At 39.4% G+C, this 23,666-nt stretch overlaps 2 protein-coding genes across 12 annotated transcripts in view; both read left to right on the top strand.

Annotated features, from left to right (window-relative positions):
* Positions 1-10,887, top strand: part of LOC110827005 (par-3 family cell polarity regulator) — a 77,314-nt gene extending 66,427 nt beyond the window's left edge. For 7 of the 10 annotated variants that reach the window (XM_087353437.1, XM_087353419.1, XM_087353421.1 and 4 more), the window contains 9 exons: positions 475-566; positions 1,286-1,451; positions 2,438-2,693; positions 3,409-3,610; positions 4,231-4,506; positions 4,954-5,120; positions 7,083-7,169; positions 8,740-9,221; positions 9,667-10,887. In XM_087353437.1, coding sequence (XP_087209563.1) covers positions 475-566; positions 1,286-1,451; positions 2,438-2,693; positions 3,409-3,610; positions 4,231-4,506; positions 4,954-5,120; positions 7,083-7,169; positions 8,740-9,221; positions 9,667-10,028 — 2,090 coding nt within the window. In that variant the 3' untranslated portion in view covers positions 10,029-10,887. The remainder of the gene's footprint in view (positions 1-474; positions 567-1,285; positions 1,452-2,437; positions 2,694-3,408; positions 3,611-4,230; positions 4,507-4,953; positions 5,121-7,082; positions 7,170-8,739; positions 9,222-9,666) is intronic. The other 3 variants (XM_087353427.1, XM_087353449.1, XM_087353429.1) reach the window with 3 other exon arrangements.
* Positions 10,888-11,666: 779 nt separating this feature from the next.
* The window catches only part of LOC110826988 (serine/threonine-protein kinase 17A), a 33,734-nt gene continuing 21,734 nt past the window's right edge, over positions 11,667-23,666 (top strand). The window contains exon 1 of one of the 2 annotated variants that reach the window (XM_022058156.2): positions 11,667-12,254. In XM_022058156.2, coding sequence (XP_021913848.2) covers positions 12,109-12,254 — 146 coding nt within the window. In that variant the 5' untranslated portion in view covers positions 11,667-12,108. Of the gene's footprint in view, positions 12,255-13,033; positions 13,060-23,666 lie in introns of those variants that run through there. The other variant, XM_022058157.2, reaches the window with a different exon arrangement.

The raw sequence follows: 23,666 nt of genomic DNA, 5'->3' as shown, positions 1-23,666 counted from the left end.
TGCTGAATTCTGGTAACTATGAATGTCGTATGTTTCACACTCAGTTTTGACAAATGTTCCATTTATAATACTCCAGTGTATCTGATGCAGTCACTTGTTAAGGGGATTAACGCAAGAATTCATAGACTCGTACCTTTTTCTCTGTGTTGTGTTCTGTCATTTGTTAATATATTGCATGTTGGAAGTCTGGTCAGAAATAAAACGAATGAGCATGATGTGTTTGTATTGTGTAGCATGTTGTTAATGTCACTACCCCTTGATCTATTCCTAAAACATTTGCTTTTCATAAAAGTGTAACATTTGTATTATCTGGTTGTTTTAAATTAACTGATCGTTAATATGGATTTGTTACTTAAAGAAATTCCATTTGAGGGCTTATAGTAGTTTTGCTATTTAAATTAATATTCTGTTGAAGTTAGGATTTTCTTGACTGTGTTAGTAATATTTACTATATCACAACTTTTTTATGTATAGGATCAGATGTACACACAAAGAATGAATTTGGTCCATCACTAGGGATGAAAAAATCATCAAGTTTGGAATCATTACAGACAATGGTGCAAGAAGTGAGTATAGTATATCTGAATTCAACTTTGATAAAATAAGTTGGCCGTGACAAGTGTGTTTATCGTTTATGAATTTATACACATTCATATGTGAGACATATGACTGGTAAATACAAGTTTACTTTACCCATTTATCTGATTATAAACTAACGTTGGAAGTAAGACAACCTTACCAACAACACCTGACTGGCTGCATCTGGCTAACAGTACATTTTGCCTGATTAGTTCTGCTGTGTTACAGTGTATGGAGTACCACTGAATCAAGAAAGTAAGACAGAAGACCTTCTATTTTTTATTTTTTCACAGGGTTAGCCAGACCAGCACGTCACACTTAATTAACATGAATGAATACTTGTAGAGCCAGTATTCCACATTTGGCATCATTCTTTTTGTTTACCAGAAGTCAAGACAGAAATATGGAATCACATCCAATGGATGATACCTCATTAATAAGTGTTCCTCAAGTGTGGAGCCATTATCTGTAACAGCTCAAAAAATATTCAATTTGGTTATTTGTGTGCATACATGGCAGTAATAGTAATGAGAATCTGATGATACTGCTTCAGAAATATATTTACTGTGTATAGATATGTGAGTTTCAAGGTTTGTCACAGTTTACGGACATGTTTTCCCAGAAACTGTTCACTTGGGTTTCCTTTATTTTGTTTTTAAATCTAATACATTCAAGGCAAGTTATGAATTCATATTTGTTTATACAGATTCAAATGCAGGAAGATTCTGATCCAGCTTACACATACCGAAATGCTCAAGGTGCAGTCAGGGTGATTCGAGGCCGAGGCTGCAACGAGAGTTTCAGAGCTGCTGTGGATCGTAGCTATGAAGCACCTCTCTCAGACCTGCGCTCTAGAATTGAGATGGAAACTCGTAAGTTTATAGATATAAGAAAGTGTCATGAACAGTAGACACAGTTTTCTTTCAGCTCGTACTTTGTTTTTCTGACAGTTTAATTTTGTAAGAGTAAGAATTAATTTAAGTAGCTGTATCTACAAGTTATTTTGGTTTCTAAGTACTGCACATGAATGGCAAGTGGAGGTGAGTTGTCAGATTCATCATCACACTACCAGACCCAGTTTGGTTGTGATGGTGAGCAAAGAAATTTCAAAGGAACTGTATTGGCCAGTATTGTCTTAAAACTATGATATGATGTGATATCACCTGTAAACCATGGTATCATGATTCCTAGTACTTTTCCAAAATTTCTCTGTATTCTCGTATTAAAAATGTTAAAATGCATGGCTTGTGGTTTTCTTTCCAACCTTCCAACCTGCAAATGACGGCTTCAGCAAGTGGCAAAACTGAAAGCTTTCTGTTCAATCTGATGTGTGTAAATATTCTTCTGTTTGATGGTTTCATTTAATCACAACTAACATTAACATACTAAGTCCATTTTGAGAGAAGAATACCTCTGCCATGTAATATTATGTATAGTTTATGTGGTGCTTTGCTGTGTCTGCTTCTTGTTCTGCATTACCATGACTTCTCATTATAAGCAGTAGATAGGAATAGTTGTGTATATATGAGAATGAAAATTTCTGCTATCCGTCATTTTCAGTGAGAATAATAATATTGCTATTACCTAATCCAAATATTAAAATGTACATATTTCATTGTTCTCAACCTTATTTCCATGCTTTGGTGTAACTAAACAAAGATTGTTTCTTCCCTGGGGGAAAAAAAGAAAAAAACTTTGTTGTATCTTACTGATAAAATGGAAATGTTAATTTTTCAATCTGTGTGGCTGTCATTTAGAACTGGAGGCACGGTACAATGCTTTTCTCTAACTGCTTGACACATACACTAACACTTGTATGCTTTGTTGCTGGCTTGCGATATGGGTAACTGCTCCTCAGAAACAAGTGTAAGACAAGAGCTGCAGGCTTGGCATCTTGAACCCAAACATCGGTTCTTCCCCCACACAGTTGCAGAGGAAGACGGGCCCCCAACAGTGAGTGTGCCTGTAGACTGTGGGCCAGGAATGTGTCCCAGTGCTTTTGGGTCAGTTCGAGGTGGACCCAGACAGTCTTCACTGAATGCAATTTTGGACAACAAGAATAAGCCAGGCAAGAAGAAGCCTGGACTCTTCAGGGGTATTGGCTCCATGTTCAGGTGTGTGATTCAGGTGACATCTAATGAGTATGAGGTAGGGGTAGAGCATTCGTATTAACTGTGTTAGCCCAGCAACACTTTGACAAACAAAAATAAAAAGTCTTCCCTTCACTGCTTAGTGGTATTCCATATGCTGGAACACAGCAGTAATGGTGAGATAAAATGCATCATTAGTCAGCTTCAGCCATCCAGGTATTGTTAGCCAGGTAGTTGAGGCTAACACTTGCTGTGAGTGTTCTGCTGTGTTCCAGTCTGTGGAGTCCAGGCTAACATGGCTGTTACTGTTAACATCAATGGTTTGCCCTTGGTATTCGAGGAATAAAATCCTGGTCTTTGCTTGGCAACGTCTGCTGTCACCTCTAAAAGTCTCAAAGTTCACAAATGTGGGGAATAACGGACTCCCACCATTATGCAGAACTCGTATTAACCTTCAGCCGTGTGCTGCGTAATGTATAGTCTTCTGATGAAACCAAGTTCATGTAAGCAGATTGCCAGTCCATCCATAATGTGAGCCTTGAATGTTTAAACCAGTGGTTTTGAACATGGAACCAGCCAATGTCGTTTGTACAGCCTGCGTACATGTTTGTAGTGTTGTATCACTCTGTATAATGAAAATTATTCAGTAACGAACGTGGTTGCAGTTATAAGTTTGTAGCATTTTTTCAGTATATAACCCAGTGGTCTAGAAGCCTAGAAGGTAGGGTGAATGTTTCAGATTTGGTAAACATCGCAAAACTCTGGATGTGCCGCTGCAGCTAGCTCTGCAAGTGGAGCAGGAGGAAATGGAGGGGGGAGAGGGGTCATGTGGTAGGGAGGAGGAGAGAGAAGCAGCACGCAGAGCTGCTCAGGAGGAACAGCAGAGGATACAAGAACAATACCGCCGACTCATGCAGCGACAGATACAATTAGAGAGCCAAGTGAGTCTCATGTTGGTACTTTTATGTTGAATATAACAATACAAATTCATGGTGCTGTGTGTACCAGTTTGATCTTATGTTGCTGTGCCTTAGGTGTGGTCTCTGCCCACCTGTCTAAGGTGATGGTAGGAACCCACATTTTAGATGGAAATATCCAGTAAGCAACCAGTAACAACTTTAGTGGCTTCTGTTAATAACTCCAGTCAAGAAAACTTGATATGTTTACAAGAAGCTTTGGCTAAAATGTGATAAAAGCACTAGCAGCAATCTTGTTTGTGTTATTCTTTCCAGACTATAAATCCATGTGTATTAATTTTATAAAAAAGTTACAAAATTGTTACACTGCTATGATTAAGAATATTGATGTTGCTAGTGACACTTACTCCACTGAAGATGTAATGATTCTGCTGTCATGATTTAGTTTTTGATCTTCATTTTCTGAAAATACGGTATGCAGTGTGAAGGTGGTGTTAAGACGACACATTCAAAGCTTGACCTAAAGCAGAAATCAGTCTCACCAAAGCCATAATCTCAACCAACGGAAGGTGATAATAATCTCTGAATTGCTTAAATTTATGGCAGTGTTGTGTCATGCTTCTTTTTCATGATTTATAAACCAGATTTCCAACAACCTTCATGAGCATTCTGGCACCAATGCAAGTTCTGAGCCTGGAGGTCCTTTACCTGTCGGAGTCCACCATTCACACCATCGTCGTGAGGGCTCGACGTCCTCGGCATCAAGCCAGGCTTCTGCAGCACCAGGGGGCCCTGGTGGCCAATCTCGCACAGAGCGCATCCACCAATTACGGGCCCAGCATCAACGTAGACATGCTGAGAGGAGGGGTCAGTATCCCATGGATGACAGGGAGGAAAGATACGAAGAAGTTATTAGACAGGTGAGTAGAAAATGAAGGATAAAGTATTCATGTACAAAATGTCTATTATGTGTTCTTTGCCTGAAGTGCATAAGCAAGACTGCATTATGGGCTGGTCATATGTCTGTCTATCTAGACAAGCCACTGGGTGGATTTGGACAGACCATAAAGGCAGAAAGAATGCTGAGAAAAATACTAGTTCAGAGTAACATAAAGAGCCTGATTTCTCAGAACATGCAATATCCGATGCTCTAAAATCAGTTTAATACAGTCTGCTGCTTAAAAATACAATAATGAACAGAAACCTTGTATTATCCAGAATATGTAAAAAAATTATAGGTTAAGCTATCATGATACAGAAATGTTTTAAAAAATTGTTTCAAGACTATGTATATCAAGACTGGATGTCGCTGTTCTGGTGCTCATTGTCTCAAGAATAATTATGTGTCATTATATTTGTTTTGGCAGAGATTAGAACAGCCAGAATTTTCAAACACCCAACAGCAGGCGCCTGTGCGGTCAGCGAGCTATGATTTGTATGGGGAAATGACTCGTCCTGGCAGCCGTGCTGGCATTACTGATCCAGCGCGCTTTAGTCATTATGTCAACTATGAAGAGATTCAACAGCATCTCAGGTAAGTTGTTCATGAAGCCTACAGTGATGACTTTCATGTATCTGGCATGCCATTTTTATTGAGAATTGGTTTTGTGGTATTGCATCTGCATTGTAACTGGGAATGATTTACACCAAAGTTTCAGTGGTTCTTTTTTATATATATATTTTGGGGCACTGTCTTAAAGACAGGCTTTGGTCTTTCTTTTCATATTTTCTATTTACTTCTGTCATTGTCGTCATTAGTTTGGCAATAGCAAAGTTCAAAGAAGTATAATATCTGTGCTGTACATTTTTGAGTTATGGGGTTGGTAGCATATTACATACAGTCTGGGACAAAATAATAATATTTTGAAACAAAGTTAATGTTTTGGAAAGTGAATATGGTTGAACAGTCTTACATCATGATATCAACAATATAAAATGTACTCTTCATATTTTATTCTTGTGATTATACAAGTGATTAAATTAATAAAGATGAAGCATGTAGCATGCATTGGGAAACAATAAATGTATACACAGTTCTGGTTGGAAGGGCTTATGGGAAAAGACTGCATGAGAGACTTCTGTATAAATGGAATAATAATATTACAATGGAACATAATGACATAGATTTTAAAAACATCTTAAGTTTTCATGGCAATTAAATGAAGTGAAATCTTCTCAGGCAGTAAGCTGCCTTGATATAGGGAATGTGTCCAACATTTCAGACACCATCTGTGACAAACCAGATATAACGTCTGGTACAAATATTAATTACGTTACGTATATAGTATATAGTATAGACTTTGCAGAGCCTAGTAATCAATGTCCAGGTAATGGCCAGTAGTTGTGTGAACTTTTTAGCCCAGTCTTATAGTATAGGAACCTCTCAACAATCTGGTATGTTCTAGACTCAAGTCTTGCTTGTTGATGAACTGGTCACCAGTTCTGATTGTGAAGATGGTCTCCAAAAACAATGCAAATGCACAAACAAGAAAATGTAAAACTCTGTTTATATCCTCCCACATTTATGTGCTGAGGTTCCCACAGCTGTGAAGATGTCAGTTGTGGTCTCCTAGGTTGTGATATCCTGTGGCCTTGGCAGTTATCAAAATATCAGGATGAAGATTTTACCCTGAAGAAGGAGGCAATACATTACTCCATAATACTGGCAACCACTGACAGGACCACACGACATCACAACTCAGAAGAGAATGACTGATGTCTTCCTAAGTCTGTTTGGAGATATGAAGTTCAATGCAGATCATGTAGGAACATTGATCAGAAACAGAGTATTAATATCTGTTGTTATTGAATTGGGTGACAACTTCAGTAATGCCAGGCACTCAGACCACTGCTGGGTCCATTGTATGCCCTTGATCTTCGTAGGGCCCTTCAGAGTGCCTTGACCACAGTACTAGAGCCAATACCAAACTTATTGAGGCTCAATTAATATTTATCGGCTGTAGCCATGCAGATTCATTGATCTCCATTTTATGCTTAGGCAGTAATGGACATTGACAGTCTTGTCCACTTTTCCTGCACATTGCACTTTCTGAGAGGAGCTTGGTATGTGGGTGCTACCTCAATGTACAATGGCCATTTAACAACCTCGTTACCATCCTGCATTGTTCACAGTCAAAGGCCAGTAGTTCCCTTGACAGTTTGTTCAAAGGTATTCCTATGCAGAACTTTGACCTCATACCTGGTGTGGCAGCCCAGTTTTTCAGAGTTCCCCTAACATGACATCCATAAATGATATCCAGAAATTTTATTGCTCTGTAAACAAAGTCTGAAGCTCCCAAAAGGACCAGTTTAGGTTGTGCACTCAATCATATAAAAGACTATTTTCAGCACAAACTTTTTCTGAGATTCTGGGTTCTCTGGTACTGATCTGAACAGTTTCCACTGCACTTGGGATCATTTTACACTCATGTTTATGCTCTAACGCTCGTCACAGTAAAACTAACGAACAGTTCTTCTTTTTCTTGGGTCTTGCAAGCAAACGCAAAGAACAGCTCTCTGAAGTTCAGATAATGCAAATGAGGCTCCAAGTTCAGCATCAGAGGTTTAAAGTTGAAGAAGAAAGGTAGGAACACATACGGATCAAAGTAGCAGTAACCACTAAAAACGTAACATTCAACCTACATGACTTGCAGATGGCATTTGGTGGTCTTCTATTAAATTTATTAATTTCTCACATGACTTTTTGTTATAATTTTATTCTTATAATAATAGTTGAGCAGTGATTTTGCTTTTCTTTTATGTTATTTTAGTTATCTTATAATTTTATTTCTGATTTCATTAATAATGTAAATTGCAAATAAAGATAAAAATATGGTGTATTCGGTGTATCTAACACACCTACCATGTATTTGTGTAAATAGCTTGCATGTTTATTACTTGATGTTGTGCTTTCTTAGTATATATTTCCTTGCTTTCAGTGGTAGAAAAGTGAATGCATGCTCATGCTGTTTTGGTGTATGTACTTTGATGTTGGATGCCTCACTGCAGAGCAGCGTGATGTGTACAGATATGTAAAACATAACTTCAATTTCACTATGTAAAGGCTTGCTGTTTTCATACTTGTCGATAAGTTTATGTTTATCAATAAAACTGGAACTTGTCTGTGTTGAACTGTTACTTGGACATCAAATGGAAGAAGTTTAATACGTGTTACATCACCAGTATAAAATTATGCCAAGTACTGAAGCATCCAAATGTCTGATTCTTATTCTTAATGTAAATATTGCTAATTGAAGTAGCAGCACATTGCATACAGAGCTCATTTACCTGTAAATGTTGTTAAGTTTATGGATTGCATGCTATAATGCTTTATTTTACATTTAAGAAATGGGATTGTGAGAATTAAGTGAATTTCATTATTGTGTTTTGTACTAAATGCAAAACTGTGCAGAAAATGGAGAGCAAATGTAGGGAATAACTACTCTCCACGATAAGATCCCAGCATGGAATTGGGTATGGGATATCTATACTAAAAGTTATCTGGTGTGTTTCATATATATCTACTACAAACCCTACTTCACATGAAGATCAGTCAGTCAGCCAATCTTCTGAATAATGGCACATTACACACAAAATAATTTTTTTGGTATAAATAATGGTCACGTGACAATTTAGTTTTGTTACAAACATTTTTAATATGGTGTATGTTTAACAACATATATTGAAACAATATTTTATAACTCTATGAGTGTAATGTCTTTACTCTTAGTTAGCATTGCAATGAGTGGAATTTATGATTTATTTAATATACTGTTGATTAGCTCAATCTGCAATAAATGATCATCAGGACCAATGAAGGGTACAAGATTGTAAAGAATGCATTTGTACAGCTTTCCACTCATTTTTTATTGTTTTGAATTAATGACCAACTCAGTTCAGGTAGCTGTCTGCTCAGGAACAATAAACATGTTCCAGGAGGCCTTTGGGCACTGTTACCTAAACAGTACAGTAACTTAAGGAAGTCAGTAACACATGTTTTGCTTTTCTGTTTCATTTTCAACTTTTTTTGGATTGTCATTTTTTCATAAAATTGAATAATGTGTCAAATACTGATGGACAGTCACCCAAAATATTTATTTTGATGAACCAGGTCCTTGATCTTTAACCAAAATTCTCTTCCATTTTGTGATCAGTCGCAGGCAGCAACATTATCACTCTCAGCGCCGTGACAACCGTGAATCACACCAGAGACCAGTCTCAAATTTCTATGAGTATGAGAGCGTACAAGGTGTGATGCAATCAAGTCAGCACCGAGATGATGTCAGGTCAAATCTGCTTCAAGATGAAATAATGAGATCCAGTCAGAATCGAGATGAAGTTATGAGGCCCAACCAGCTTCGAGATGATGGCACAAGGTCCAATCAGTATAGAGATGAGAACAAGAGGTCCAAGCAACATCGAGATGAAGTCATTAGGACCATTCAGCATAGAGACGAGACCATGAGGTCTTCTCAGCATCGAGAAGAGAGCCAAAAGCATAGACTGAATAAAGATGATATTCTGAGAACAAGTCAGCATCAACATGGAACCACCATCACTGTCGACAACAACTCTAACTCCTTACAACGACGGATGCAGTTGCAGGATAACAAAGGAGCAAACAACAAAAATAACAGTAAGTATTCTTATTGTTTGTGTTCCATGGTTAAGTCTTTGTAAAAATAGCACTAACTGTGTCAGTGCATCTCAAGTAAGGTATAAGAACAGATTATTATTTACTGCTTAACAGAGGTCATTCTTCATTCATACAGGAAGTTTTTAAAACACATTTTCAAATGTGGCAATGTCATTTACAAGTTGAGGTTACTGATTCATAACCTTTAGTTCTAATATCAAGTGGTCTTGTAGACTACATGGCACCACAACCCAGAAAACCAACATCGACATCTTCACCACAGAAAGAACCTAAAATATGAGATACGAGTTGGTTTAATCTAGTGATTTGCACAAAGCGGTAATGTCCTCGACACATTATTAGCTAGTTAAAAGGCATAACTGATGATGTGGATAAAAGTTAGAATATTCCTAGTGTTGGATGTAACCATTTGGTTTTGTTACAGATAGTGCAAACAGCTATCAACACCCGTACCAGTCTTCCACAAGTTCAAAATATAGCTCCAGTAGTAACACCCACGTAGTTAATGTAAATGGTAACAATCATCACATGCGAACCTCACATACGCATGACATAGATCAGCAGAACAATCGTAGTGGTAGTAATGGTGGTGTGAACGGTTTGCCCACACTTCCCCTTGTCCATAACATTGGCCCATCAAATCATCACACTCATGGGAACAGAGGTGTTAACATTTTGGGCTCTAAAATCAATAATATCACAGGGCGGACACAAGGACCATTCGTTACTCACGTCACTATTGGTCAACAAACAAGCCAGACTCAGCCATCAGGATCAAAAGTGTAGTATTTTGAAAAAAATGAAGAGGATTTTAGTTTCAACACTGTCAGGAGGAGATTTGATGTGATGTAAATATGACACTTCTGTGTCATTTGAAAGTACCTGTAAAAATGTTCATAGTGGCCATATGATCTTATAGACATTTAAATTAAATAAATATTACTGAACCATTATAGAACATGAGATATTTATATAAATTTGCCATTTTTGTGCTACTGATATATTGAGATGAATGAGAAGAAACAAGCAGTGTGGCAGAGAATAATATTAGCAAATGAAGGAATGCATCACAACTTGAGCATCAGAGCATCGTAGAGATTTATTATGTTTGAAACATAGATTTTATATGAATTTTTATTCCTAATAAAGATATCTCAGAATTTATGGAATAAAGACATGATCTTACAATCATTAAGAGTGTGAAGTGTGGTGCATAAATGTGTGTGCATATTCTGAATTGTGAGTTCTGTATGCAGGTATATGAGCCATTTATAAAAACTAATAAATTTATGAATTTGTTTAATAATGATGCTATGAAGGCAAGTTTGTAAGTGCAATTGAAATGAAGTGCTGAACATTTAATATGACAATAACCAGTAGATATAATTTTCATTGTGCAGTTTTAGTGGCATACAGTACTAAAATGTTGCATGTGAAACAAGTCACAATTTTAAATAATTATTGTATCATACATGTTACATATATGTAAGTTTTTATATGTGAAATTTATTATTGGATGAGTGCATCTGTTGATTTTTACAGTGAAGGGATTTAGTTTTATACATTACAAACGAATGCTAATGTTTTTTCCTTAAACTGTATTGTCAGACTGCACGTTTTTAAATAGAGTTATACCTCTGCCTGCTGTTTGATGTTTATAAAAATTCCTTCCTTGCCATTGCTCCTTTCATTTTTACAAGTTTCTAGTGACATAAAGTGAGTTTATTAAACATGCTACTAAATTAGACATACATTTTCTTATAATGAGTTTTCCAGAAATATTTTATATTGCTTTTGCTTGAGTAATGCTTCAATATCAGGTTTAATTTTTGTTGTGATTTACATCCTACTAATGTTTACATTTTGAAGCCTTTAATTCAGTTTATTTCTTCACTCACAGAAAGTATAATACACATCTATTACTAGGTGAGGAACTTAATGGGTTGTGTAGGGTTATGTCTAAAAAGCAGCCAAGAAAGTCAACCATACAGAGCTGGAGTCATGAAGGGGAAAATTGGGCCAAGTTCAGCCCAGTAGGAGAGAGGAGCAAGAAATATGGGCTACCACAGAGGGATACATGACCAAAAAGATGACACACTGATTTTCTATCTGAGTACATTTATTCTTACCATATCCTAGCTAACAATAAACATATACACTATCAGCTGTAACAACATTAAAAAGTCTGGTTATTCCTGGCATATTCACATCTCTGTTGGTGGATACACTGATATGAATGAAACAATTTTTATATGTGGGCTACTAACGATTTGGCAAGTTTACAGTCATTTGTGTATGATACGTGTAGCGCAAGTAGTGGTATTGTTTGATATTACAGCAGCAGGGGATAAGAATGATTCTCTTTGACTGGTGCTGCCATCTAAGGTTGTTGTGATCCTCGCTGTAATATTTTAGTCATTTAATGTTGGCTGCCATGGAGAGCGTTTGCAATGCATGTAGTGGCTTTACTTTTGTTTGATCAGTGACATCACCAAGAACTGTAGAAGCGCCGTTAATGAACGACTCTTCGTGTAAATGTATTTGGTTTTCTATGTTTTGGTTTATACTAGAATAATGAAATTCGTAAGTGTTTAATTTAATTTCGCAGCATATCTTTCGTACGTATTAAGTTCTTTCACGAGTGATGAATAATGAAGTGAATCGTCTTTCACTTGGTTCGAGTTCTTGCTTTCTTGTAACGGAAATTTCAAGTTGTGGTTACAACGTGGCACGTGTTTTCCGATAAATGCTTTACATACAGCAATATGCAACTGCAAGTAGATATAACAACAATAAATAACTATTTATAATTTATCTGTTTAGTTCGTTTTTGAGCGCTCGTGTCATTTTGAATTTGGCGCTAAATATGTCGACACCAGATTTTGTAGACGGGATTTGTTTGAGTTCGGATCACGACGGCCTTTTAAGTGTTCCTGAAGAACGTCTGGTGAAGCTTATCAACAGGGAACCTATATCCAACATCTATCATGTGGAACACACACCATTCGCGAGGTAAGACGCATTTCACTGTCCTGTCACGCCCCTTTTAAATGGTTGTGAACAAAAATTTTATTAGGGACTTTTAAATTATACCCAGCACAAGTATAAATCACCTTGGTGGCACAAGATTTCACTTGTAGTTTTTACTCGTGATTAGTGTTTGCAGGAGCACATGTGTACGGTATACAGTTGTTGCCTGTGAAAAGTATATCGTCATTAAATTCTGAAGTTGCTTTCTCTAATTACAGCCTTGAGGTCTATAAACTGCAGTTTTAATACTTGCGGTCAGTACCTACACGGCCGTCATTTGACGACAGCGTCGTTAATGTTGCAGAATGTGGCTTATGTGCTTTGTCACTAATTAAAAAAAATGTAGTTCTTGACTGTTTATAACGTAGGTAGTATTGCCCAGTCGAAAGTCATGTAAATGTTGGCTGAGTGTGTAAAAAAATGTAATAGTCGATTACCTCCTACATTTGACTACAGTGTTGTTAATACCTTTAATAATGTTGTTTTTATTTGAATTCGTTCGGTAACTTTGAAGACATAGAGACTTCATAGTACAGGAAGGTTTGCCGAAAATTTAAATTTTGATGGGGGATGACGGATATTTTACTGACCCTGAAGGTTCTCAGGCAATGCCCGCTCGTCCTTCTGAAAGTAAGGTCATTAAAGGAATTGGAGGTCATGAAAACGTCGCATACCTTTTGAAGGATATGATTACGCTTGTATTGCACTAGTTGTTTATTGCGTCTCGGATGTGAAGTTTTGTGTTTCGCGTCGCCATACGAAATGTCAACAGTTTAATGAAGTTAAGGTAAACGTTTTCATGTACTAGAAAGGTTAATGGAAACGACAGAGTTACTTAAAAGGGAGCGAGAAGAATAATTTTTTGTTCGGAAAATAATATGAATCATACGTAGTCATTGTGACTGTTTAAAATATTTGAAGTTGGTGTGTTTAATGGCGGACAAATGCGACTCGTCGTGTCCAGTGGCGGGTTTTGGTACGATGTTCGGTTTTGATTTATTTTGCCAGAAGATATTTTACGTTATCGATTACACGATTTTCGATAATGCTACTTCGGTCCGGCCCTGTCGGAGTTGTTTATCAACTCTTTTCTGTAGTTTGAATAAAAATTTCCTTGGATATTATCCATCGTCTAGTAAAATATAAAATATAAAACGTAAAACGTTTTCTGTAGTCTTATCATGCTGTTCTACTGAGTTTTGGCGCCGCGTAGACTCGTCAGTAGATGCCAACGTTTCGGCGAAAGAAAATTTCTCCATCTTCAGGACCACCGCCGTGAAAATCTCAGATTTCACATTTCTGCAGCCTGTTATGCCGGAGATGTGTTGGCAATTGAAAGAACGCGGTGACTGTCATATGGGGTGTTGCGCCGATATTCGCCCTGATGATGGAGGCAGTATGCGCTTCCGAAACGGCAGTCAGTTTCTACGAGACATTCCATAAGATAGCTGTCTCGATGTGAAATATAATTGAAATTCACGCGTTCGAAGACAAGAGCATGTAAATATTAAGCGGTAAGCGTGATTTGTAATTTCGGTGGTACACAATTCGATTCTCGTTGGTCCCACACGAGGTTTTCCTTCCTAGTGCCAAATAAATTCCGCAGCTGTACCTTGAATCAGTCCCCCGTCCCAGCTTGATCTACGTTTATTCCACGCTAAATAACCTCTGCACTTGAAACATCGTTGGTTAACGACGCATTCGCCACCGAACGACGTCTCTGGGGGCGTTTTTTGCGATTGGGCAGTTTACATTTCAGATTAAATGGCGAATCCCAAGTCGCCATCCTGTGCCAGACACACGGCAAGATTTTTTGTTCCCGAAGCTAAAATTACGGAGATCATTGAACGTTTGTTTGTTGCCGCTGGGAAACGATGGTTACAGTTTCGTAAGCTTCCTTATCTAATGCCCCCTCCAGTCCCTACTGTTCCCCTTGGGTTTTAATTCTAACGGATGTGGAACTCACTGATTCGTCCAGCTCCTGCACGTAGAAGACTCCACCGACGCTCGGAGAATGTGCCTTCAGCCTTTAGGCTAATTCTTAGCCTTCCAGAGGATCCGCATTCCATTTTGTTCGTTCTGAAGTCAGCTGAGCTTCGCTGTCATTCATTCATCTCGTCCGGGTCATCAGAGAGGAACTTGTCAGTGGCGGTACATCTGATTTATTTATAGCGAAAAGCACGTGTTGATTGTGTATTTTTCATTATCCTTTTCTCCAAACGGGAGCGACGGTGAAGTTGTTTCCTTGAATTTGCATTCTGCAACATAATTAGCATCAGGTTTTGGGTTTTCGGTCCCTTCCGCTCCTCTGTTTTGGTTCGTATTTGCGATGTGGTCTTTGTGTTTTGAATCGTTTGTTTGCATACATCGATCACCAATTTCACAGCAAAGGATGCGGTAAAACTTTCTCTGTGATTAGGTAATCGGTACGTCGTCGTAATAGCTTTTGGTCCATTTGATGGATGTTTATAAAACTTGGTTTGCGCGTCATGCCACGTGGCCTTGAAACAGGATTTCCCACGTAACTCGGAAGTGACGTTGTGACTGTCTCTTTACCCGGTAGTTCGCTCGCTGCTTCTGTGGCATTCTGTCGTGACGGGCTCCGTAACAGTGACACACCCTGTATTTTGTATCCTGTCAGTGACATTGGGACCTAAAATTTTGTGTGGTAATAGATAAGCCTTTTAAGAAATAAACTTTTATAAGGTAATTTGTGTAGCGTTATATAAAGATAGTCGCCGCTTCGAATCTGTGTCTGGGTTTGGATTTGGCTGCCATAACTAGGGAACCGTTTGAGCCAGCTGTGCCCAAATGTGGCACAGAGACATCGTAAAACAGTTTGTGTGAAACGTTTCTAACCTGGAGATTGTGGCTGACAAATTAACGTACTCGGGGGTGTGAATGAGTGAAAATATTAGTAGAAATCATGCGAAGAGATGTTTCACTAAACAGCGGTTATAATTTATAAGTGATTTATGCTGATCTTGATGATAGGTTTAAACATTTGAAGAAAATATGCGACTGAAGTTGCTTGTAGGTCACATAATCTGAGAAGGGGAGTTCCTGTACTTCCGCCTGGTTTTGCATGTCTGTCGGACTGAAAACCGGAAAAGGAAATCCCCCCCCCCCCCTCCAAGAAGCTGCTGCCTGTAGGCGGTCCGGTTGATCCAGCTCTTGATTGAATGAATGGCGTATGTGCGTTCTTCTAATTAATGAGAGTAGGTGGTCATCGTGCGGAATTTGAGTAAAGTTTGTTGTTTAATTATTTATCTACCTGCCTTCTTGCATGCGTATTGTATATCGAGAATAGACTAGCTCTTTTAATTTATTTCAAAGATGACCCTTTCGTACAAGAGTTATTTCAGACGTTATTTTTATAGCCTTAAAATTGACGAATTTGGTCACTTACTGATAAAGAGTTAAATAGATTGATGGAAAATTTTGTTTGTAAATCATCATCGGAAAACGCCACATGGGAAGATAATATTTAAATGTATCGTATAAATGGACTGAACCGGTTCATAAATGGGTCATATGGGCGACTTTTGGAGCGATGAACCTTCGGGTTTCATAGCAATGGGGAATTTTTTATCGCGTCAGTAACTATGATGTGATGGAGACAGTGGAATCGCATTCGTGCTCTTATTTAATTAGAGACAGGCAGAAGAGTCATATCGTACACAAATTGAAAATGAATAAGAATTCCAGTCGTGGCTGGAAATCGTGGCTTGGAGTTGTTCCAACCAGGAAGCTGAAGCTGATGGTCAGGTTCTGAGTCGCATCCCATCAGCTGGGGTCTCCAGCGTAGTCGTCTTCCCGACGTGCGGTTCTGCATATCTCCTCAAGTTAGCGCGAGGCCGATGGCAGTGCGTGGATGGGTCGTGACCGTTCGAGAATTTCAATATACCTGCAAGGCAGCATAACCTGAATTATTTCCCCAGTTACTTCAATTTGAAGTAGGTGAGAGACTGCCCGCATGACTAAACCGCTTCAGAGAGTCGTTTTCCTATTCAAGACCTTTCTGTCCACGAAGCAGTCGCGGGCGACACTCGGGTACGATTGGAAAGATTGGATACCCAGTTTGTAGTCCTAGGGACCCACTGGCGCGACTAGCCGCGTGCGGCGTGTCGAGTGTTGTCGCGCGCGGCTGTTATTTGTATTGCTTTTTATAGGTGCGAAACCCACTGACGTGGCGCGGCTAGTCGCGCCAGTGGGAAAATCGAGTTATTGTTTATTGTAACAGGTGGTACGTGAGGTGTCACCGTAGAAGACAGTCATCTTCAGACTCACCGCCGTGAAAACCTCAGATCCTACACAGTGTCGCCGTCGTTTAAAAGTTTAAGCAACCCTGGGTATACGGTCTGTCGCTTGATCATGCGTCATTAAGAAGAAAAATTATTATTACTCCAATCTGTTGCTAAGAAACGTAAAGCTGTCACGGTTGGACCTTCAGTTAAGGCCACAGTTGAGTCGACTCATTCGTTCTTCTCCCGTATTTGAGCAGGAAATGCCTTCTGTTTCTGTTCGAACGCAATGCAGAGTCCACGCCACCTTTTCCGATTTTATGCGTTCTTTGAACTCGAAGAACGTAAAGTGAACGTTTGTCCTTATGTTTAATGTCGTGAACCTCTTCGATTAAACTTTGTACTGAGGTGAAAACTAAAAGTTGCGTCAACTTCGTATTCCTTGGAAATGGATCTTCACGTAAAAGATTGTGGTATTACAAATTAAGTATTTCGTTAGATTTGTTTCTCAGATTCCATAACCTCCTTGATTGTCTTACCAATATTACTGAGCCGATAAGTAGAACCCTACATTTCTCACCTGCTTTTTAATCTTGAGCACCTGCAATTTATGTTTTGTTTCCTCAGAAGTAAGATGCAGTCCTCGCCCACCTGCGCCAGCGATCAACAACTCTTCATTTTGTACTCAGCCACCTCGAAGTTTTCATTCTAATCTTACCAGGATTTGGAATAATTTTACGTTTCGTTTGATTCTCACTGTAAACAGCGATTATTTCTTTAAAACACAATTGGCCAGTCGATCTTTGCAACGGTGAAGTGTTTTCTTTGCGGTACGGACTGAATTCTTAAATGTAATTTAAACGAGCCTTGGCTTCAAAACGTTAAGAAATATTGTCCCATGTGGCCGAAAATCTCTTAACATTATCATAAATTCATACGTAAAAGCGCGCATTGTCATTAATATTCCTCTGTTAATTATCCAATGAAAATAGTTGCAATTATGTGGATTGAGGTGGCTGTGATGTCTTTGTCGAACCTTCGGTTTGTATTAATACAATTAGAATATCGGGAGGCTTACTGGCTCCAGAAACATTTTAGCCGCGTTATCGTGTCTGTTATTAACGTAAGGTTGGCACCAGTCGACGTACTTGAAGGACCTAGCTTCGTGTAAATATTTATTCGTCCTTCAACGTTGGCTTGCCTAATATTCATAAATAAGATAAAACCATATGTGGGTGTAATTCCCAAATACCGGTTCGAATTTTATCACCCGCATACCAAGGCCACTGCGCACTTGTTAGCGTATTAATTGTTCATTATCTGTGTATTTCCCCCACGAAGGTTGGTCGTTATCTAGCCTGGCGAAGACTGGTTAATAAACAGTGATGATATCGATTTAGGAGGCTTCTGGACTTTCGGGTTTTCGGACCTTGTCCATCGCTTGATGTTTTAAAACACGATGTATTGAGAGCTCTGGCCAAGTACCCAAATGGTGATAACGCATAACACCCCCTTCCCCAGATGATTGTGGTATCCGGCCCTCCTGCTCCTAGAAACCGTGTGATATGAATCTACCTCAGAGTGACGTCATGACTCTTAGCATGCAACATTTTATACGAAGTGACTCAGCACAGAAATGTTCGCGTGCTTAGTTAAGCTAACACAACTTTGCAGTATAATTAGCAAAATGTGAGTTATATTTAGTGGGGGGTTGAAGATTGCTAGGCGGTGGAGCCAAGGGTGACATTGAAGTAACGGACTAAACATTTCTGCAGAGATTTTTTCTTCATAAGCGGTTAAAGGAATACAGTTCGTGAATGACGAAACAAGAGGTCGCTAGTGTGGTAATATTGCTCGTTTTGGGGGCGTTCATAATTTCGTTTCATAATTTATTGTGTAAAACCTAAAGAGAAGACCTAGGCGTAGATGGGAGGATTATGTTTAAAATGGATCTTGCGGTGACAGCATTGGATTTATCTGACTCAGTGCTGAGAAGATAGGCTGGATCCTGTGATCGCGGAAATAGATCTTCGGTGTATATAAATGGCAGGGCGTTTCTTGGCTAGCCGAACGACTGAGCGACTCTCAGCTTTTCAAGAACTTCGCTCGATGGAGTTGGTATGTTTGTTAGGTGTACTGGACTGTACTTATCCTCCTACGCGAACTTTGCATTTGTTGGTGAAACGCGTGTGAGTGGGGCTACAAATTATTTTAAGCTGTGCAGTGCATATGAGATACGCTATCTTATTTACCTTTCATCTCGTGTGTCATTGTACCTGGCAGAACAAGAGATAACGAGAATGAATCCACGCAAATGCTCTGGCTGATTCAGAGGAAAGGATTTGTGTGTACTTGTTCAGCAGATAAAGAATGTAAAACATGTTTTTGAGCCTGGAGTTCTCGTTTTGTTCCTGTCTTACTGCGGTTCGTGAAGAAAATTAAAATAAATTGAATTTTAAATCATCCCAAGTCAGTCTGTGAGAGTCTGCTTTCTTGAAACACAGACTACAAGCGCGGATATTATAATTGTCGTTCGTAAAAATTCCGCGCATTCTTAAAGAGGTGCATAGTAAACCCACGAAATGTAATGATTACCGAAGGTCATCGACTTGTGTCTGCTATTTATTTGTTTTCTGAAAGAGAATATTTGTGTCTGCAATGACTGAACGTCTTGAAAAAATACGCAAAGACTATATTTTAAATTCTGTGCACCCAAATTGCAGTACTTGGATTTAGGGTGACTCATGCATTACCGGGCCCTGCAGTTCAAGGTATAAGTGGCTTGTGATGTGTACGAGTCACGCTTTGATCTGAAAGATTACTGGACCCCCCCCCCCTTCCAATGTACCTCGAGTTTCGTTCGCACAGATCCATCCTTGTCCAGCTGAAGAGCCAAGCAAACATTTTCGAATATTAATTTGGAAGGGATTTGATTGACGTAAGAGAAGTGGCTTCAGGAAACAAGCAGGTCGTGTTACCATTTGCTTTAGCAAATCGCAACGGAGGAAGATCACGCAAGGGTCAGTCAGGTCAGGACAGACAATCTCTGTTCTTGAAGGAGATGGAAAACCACGGTTAAGTGTATTTAATTGTGGTTGACTGTACTTAACGAAGACGACGAAGCCATGGATTGCGGGCTGGAGACCACGTCTTGAATTTGATCTTGGACACGCGCATAATGTCAGTGATTTGTGCCGCACTAACATGGAATTGACCCTCAAAACTGCTCAGGGGCCTTTAATTTCTACCCACTGCTCAAGCATGACCTGCAGGTCGAGGTGACGTCTCTGAACCCACGCAAATTTTTAGAATTGTTACAAGGTGCATTTGTTGCGCGGCAACAAACACGTTTGGCAGTGACGCGGCTTTCTCGAAAGTTTTCGGAGTAAATGAACTTCGTCCGTGCGGTAGGCCACACTGTTCTTCCCTTGCTGGTCCTTTCTTTCTCGTGCGAGCTAAATAACTTCTTCAGTTGGTGCAGGAACCAAAACCCAAGCTTTAACCCTCTGAAGAACAAAGTTCACATAGTTAATATCACAGTTTACAGGAAGTTTTCTGTTTCGTAAAGCGACAACTGGCACAAAAACGATCACTGGTGTTTTGTATAGCCAGAAGCTATGGGTTAAGAGCTTACGACTCGGTCCCTTAAAGCCGAGTATCGACTGCGCGCGGCTGTTCATGCGCGGCAAACTCGTTCGTTTGTTTATGTTTAAAACCGTGTTTGTGGTTACCAGCATCGAGCGCGGCAGCCGTGAGCTGAGCACACTGAAATCCCTTTGCCGCGGGACAAAGAACCGCTCCGATTTGGCTCGACACGCGCCAAGTTCGAGCGCGGCATTGTTCGTTCTGCCGCGCGCGGCAACATGGTATCGACTTTGCGAGGCAAAGCAACGAACATTGCCTCGCGCGGCAGCCGCGCGCAGTCGATACAAGGCTTAAGACTAATGTTAGGAGGAGCTCGGCTGCCGAAGCAATTCTGGAACCTGAGAGTTCATTACGGTGTCACAGAAGCTCGCTAACCTGAGCCCAGTTAACACCCTCATTAATATTATCCTTCGATCTACGTCGAGGTCTCGCCAAGTGGTCTCTTCTTCTCCAGGTCTTCCGACTACAACATTTTACGTACTTCGCTTCTCTCGCATTTGTTCTGAACGTCCCACCCAGCTCGCAGTTTGTGATTGCCTTGCGCTTGTGTCTGGTGAAGACCACGACTTATTGTAAGATATCCACCGGCGCCCTGATTTTTCGTCTGCGTTAGGTATGCATATTCTGATCAGCAACCTCGCGGCGTACTCGTTGTCCCGATGGTGGAGGCAGCAAGGACCTCTGAAACGTTACTAAACTTCTACCAGAGTAGACGGCGCTACAACCCACAAGATATCCATCTTCGTACTCACTGTCGCGAGAATCTCAAATCTCACGTAATTAAATGTGGGGGGAGTGAGTACGTGGTAAAGGTTCAATCACTGCGGTTGTCGCATTTCTGTGTGCCCGTGGCCTATTAGAAAAAGCTGGCAGCATTCTATTTCAACCCTCGATTTATTTATTCTCTCGCAGATATTTTTCAAATCTCAAGTGGCAGGATCTTTGCATTTTAAGCAAAGGGTTTTGTGCTAATTAGCAAGAATTAAAATGTTGATGATCGGGGTTTAACACTTGGTAAACGTCGTCAGTTCGCGTAGTGGCGTAGAAAAGATGGTAATCCTAGCTTTTCTTTTGTTAATTTTCTATCGTAAATCTGAGATGTCTTTTAAATAATCGGTAACTAATATTTGCTTGTACTAGTTTATAAAGGGTCTCGTACGCTACTGAGGGGTCTGCAGAATATCTGTTAAATCTTTACAGCACAGCGGTAACTTATTGTACCACCCACATACTTTAACATTCTGTAATTTTTACATTTTGTCCGCAGAAAATGTTTATGGTTTCGTATGATTTTAAGAATAAACTATTTTCTTCCCAAACATCACAAACAATCTTCGTAACGGAGACGCGTTATGTTTTCTATGAGGTACGAACTGAATTTTTAAAAGTTGATATAATTGCGTCATATTGTGAATTAAAATTTAATTATTCGTGTTTTTTTTCCGTCTAATCACAATTGTATATAAATAAAATTTATACATAAGATATTAAAATATCATTTACATATTTGGTACATCTTTCTACTACATGTTTCGGTTACATTGAACCATCTTCAGGTGTAAATGATATTTTAATATCTTGTGTATAAATTTTATTTATATACAATTGTGATTAGACGGAAAAACACGAATAATTGAATTTTTAAATCTGAATTAGATTAGCTATTTGCTTCAAATAGCCAAGGAGTTGGAATAATGGCCGTGCCAACTTTTGGCGTGTAGGCTTGCACGTAAACTTGACATCGTCAGCTTATCGTACATCTATTTCAAGACTACTTCACGTTCAAGTGTAGGTTTATCAGATCAAAATCGGCGACCTAGCTTACTACCAGTTCACGTCCAGCTGCTGTCATGAATAGTACTTAATTATTGAACTCTGGAACGGGTTGCCAAGACTATTCAAAGGGCCGAAATGAACATTTTGAGACACGCGATCTCATTTAATTGTTTGTTTGGGCTTCGTAGGGGGAGGGGAGGGTGGAAGAGGTTTTTAAGTCGCGTTACAAGTTGTGTGATACTCCCTTTTAGACACACCGACACTTTGATGGTAGAAGATCGTCTAAGTAATATTTAGTAATCCTGAGAAGGCATAACTCAACTCCATTGCAAAGATCGGTCGGAAAATGTTGTATAGGGAAATAATCTCTGTTTATTTTGAGAATCAAACGAAATCCATAAATACAAAATGCGGATTTACTGAGTGCTGAATGGGACGGTACACATAGTTAATTAATAAGGTAATGGAATGATGGTGAAGCTGCTTTGGTGCGACCTTACAGCTCCATGAATAAAGCGAAAAGAGAATGCAGAATGTCGGCATGTTTCATCCAAAGAAACACGTCATATATTTGGATGACGTGTGTTATGTAGTTCTGCAGCAAGAGAACTTTGTTGTGTTCCTTATCTGTCCACTCTTTGTTTGCACAGATGAAATCACATTTTTTTAACATTCTCGTAAGTGCCTCATTATGCAAAGATATATATATATATATATATATATATATATATACATATATATATATACATACATAGTATGCGTCGAATTTGAAACACTTTGGTGTGAATATGGATGTCCTCTGGTTTTTAGCGCTGTGTAGTCTGGTAGAATTTTAGCAACGTTTCAGACCTCCGAAACGTCGGTTAACTTCTATAAAACTAGAGGGCGCTACAACACAGAAGACAGCCATCTTCGTACTCTCCGCCTTGAGAACCTCAAATGCTACTTATGTTAACAAGGTTCGTCTTCTTCTGATAGGATGACCCGATTAGGTTTGAACGTCGCAGAAACACTTTCCACGATGAACACACGTGTTGTTATCAGACAGATGTGAGATGATTTTGGATCTTTTCACGATTCTGGCCATCTTTGGGCTCCTTTATAGGTTTTGATGAATCGAAGATATTTACCTGACTGGGTGTGGTGAAGGAGCAGACCGGACCTGCCGTGATGCCCTTATCCGGTCGAGGCGATTCCACGTGGGTGCTGAAACGTCATTCAGCATCCAGAACCAGCGTCAACACTCCATGACCTCGACACACACACACCCGTTGAAAGAACTCCGGACAGATTCTTAACGTAAACGATAAATTGCTGCAAGCAGATAATGCTTATGCGATGTTGCGCATCTTAACAGGTGAAGCTTAGTGGGGAGTCAGAACTTTGGGAGACCTCGACTTTGATGGGAATATGACAATAGCCCTTTAAAGATTATGGTAATTATGTAGTCCACCTGCTTCAACAGTCCACAAGTCTTCACTTTGTATTGTATTTATGGGTTTCGAATGAATCTCACTGTAAACAGCCATCATTTCCTTAAACGGCGTCAACCAGCTGGTCTCTCGGTGAGGTTTGGTGTTTTCTTTGCGGTACGGACTGAATAATTGTATATTATTTGGACGAACTTCGGCTTCAGAGGGTTAAGATGGACACATTTCTGCATGAGCGACTTGCATCGATCTCTTACCAACGAGGATCAAGACGAGAGTCAGGACGATTTGATCTAACC

Source organism: Zootermopsis nevadensis, unplaced genomic scaffold (genome assembly GCF_977971745.1).
Source record: "Zootermopsis nevadensis isolate Lab colony 2312 unplaced genomic scaffold, Znev_1.0 Znev_ptg000002l, whole genome shotgun sequence".
Lineage (NCBI taxonomy): Eukaryota > Metazoa > Arthropoda > Insecta > Blattodea > Termopsidae > Zootermopsis > Zootermopsis nevadensis.
This window is presented reverse-complemented; position numbering and strand designations above follow the sequence as displayed.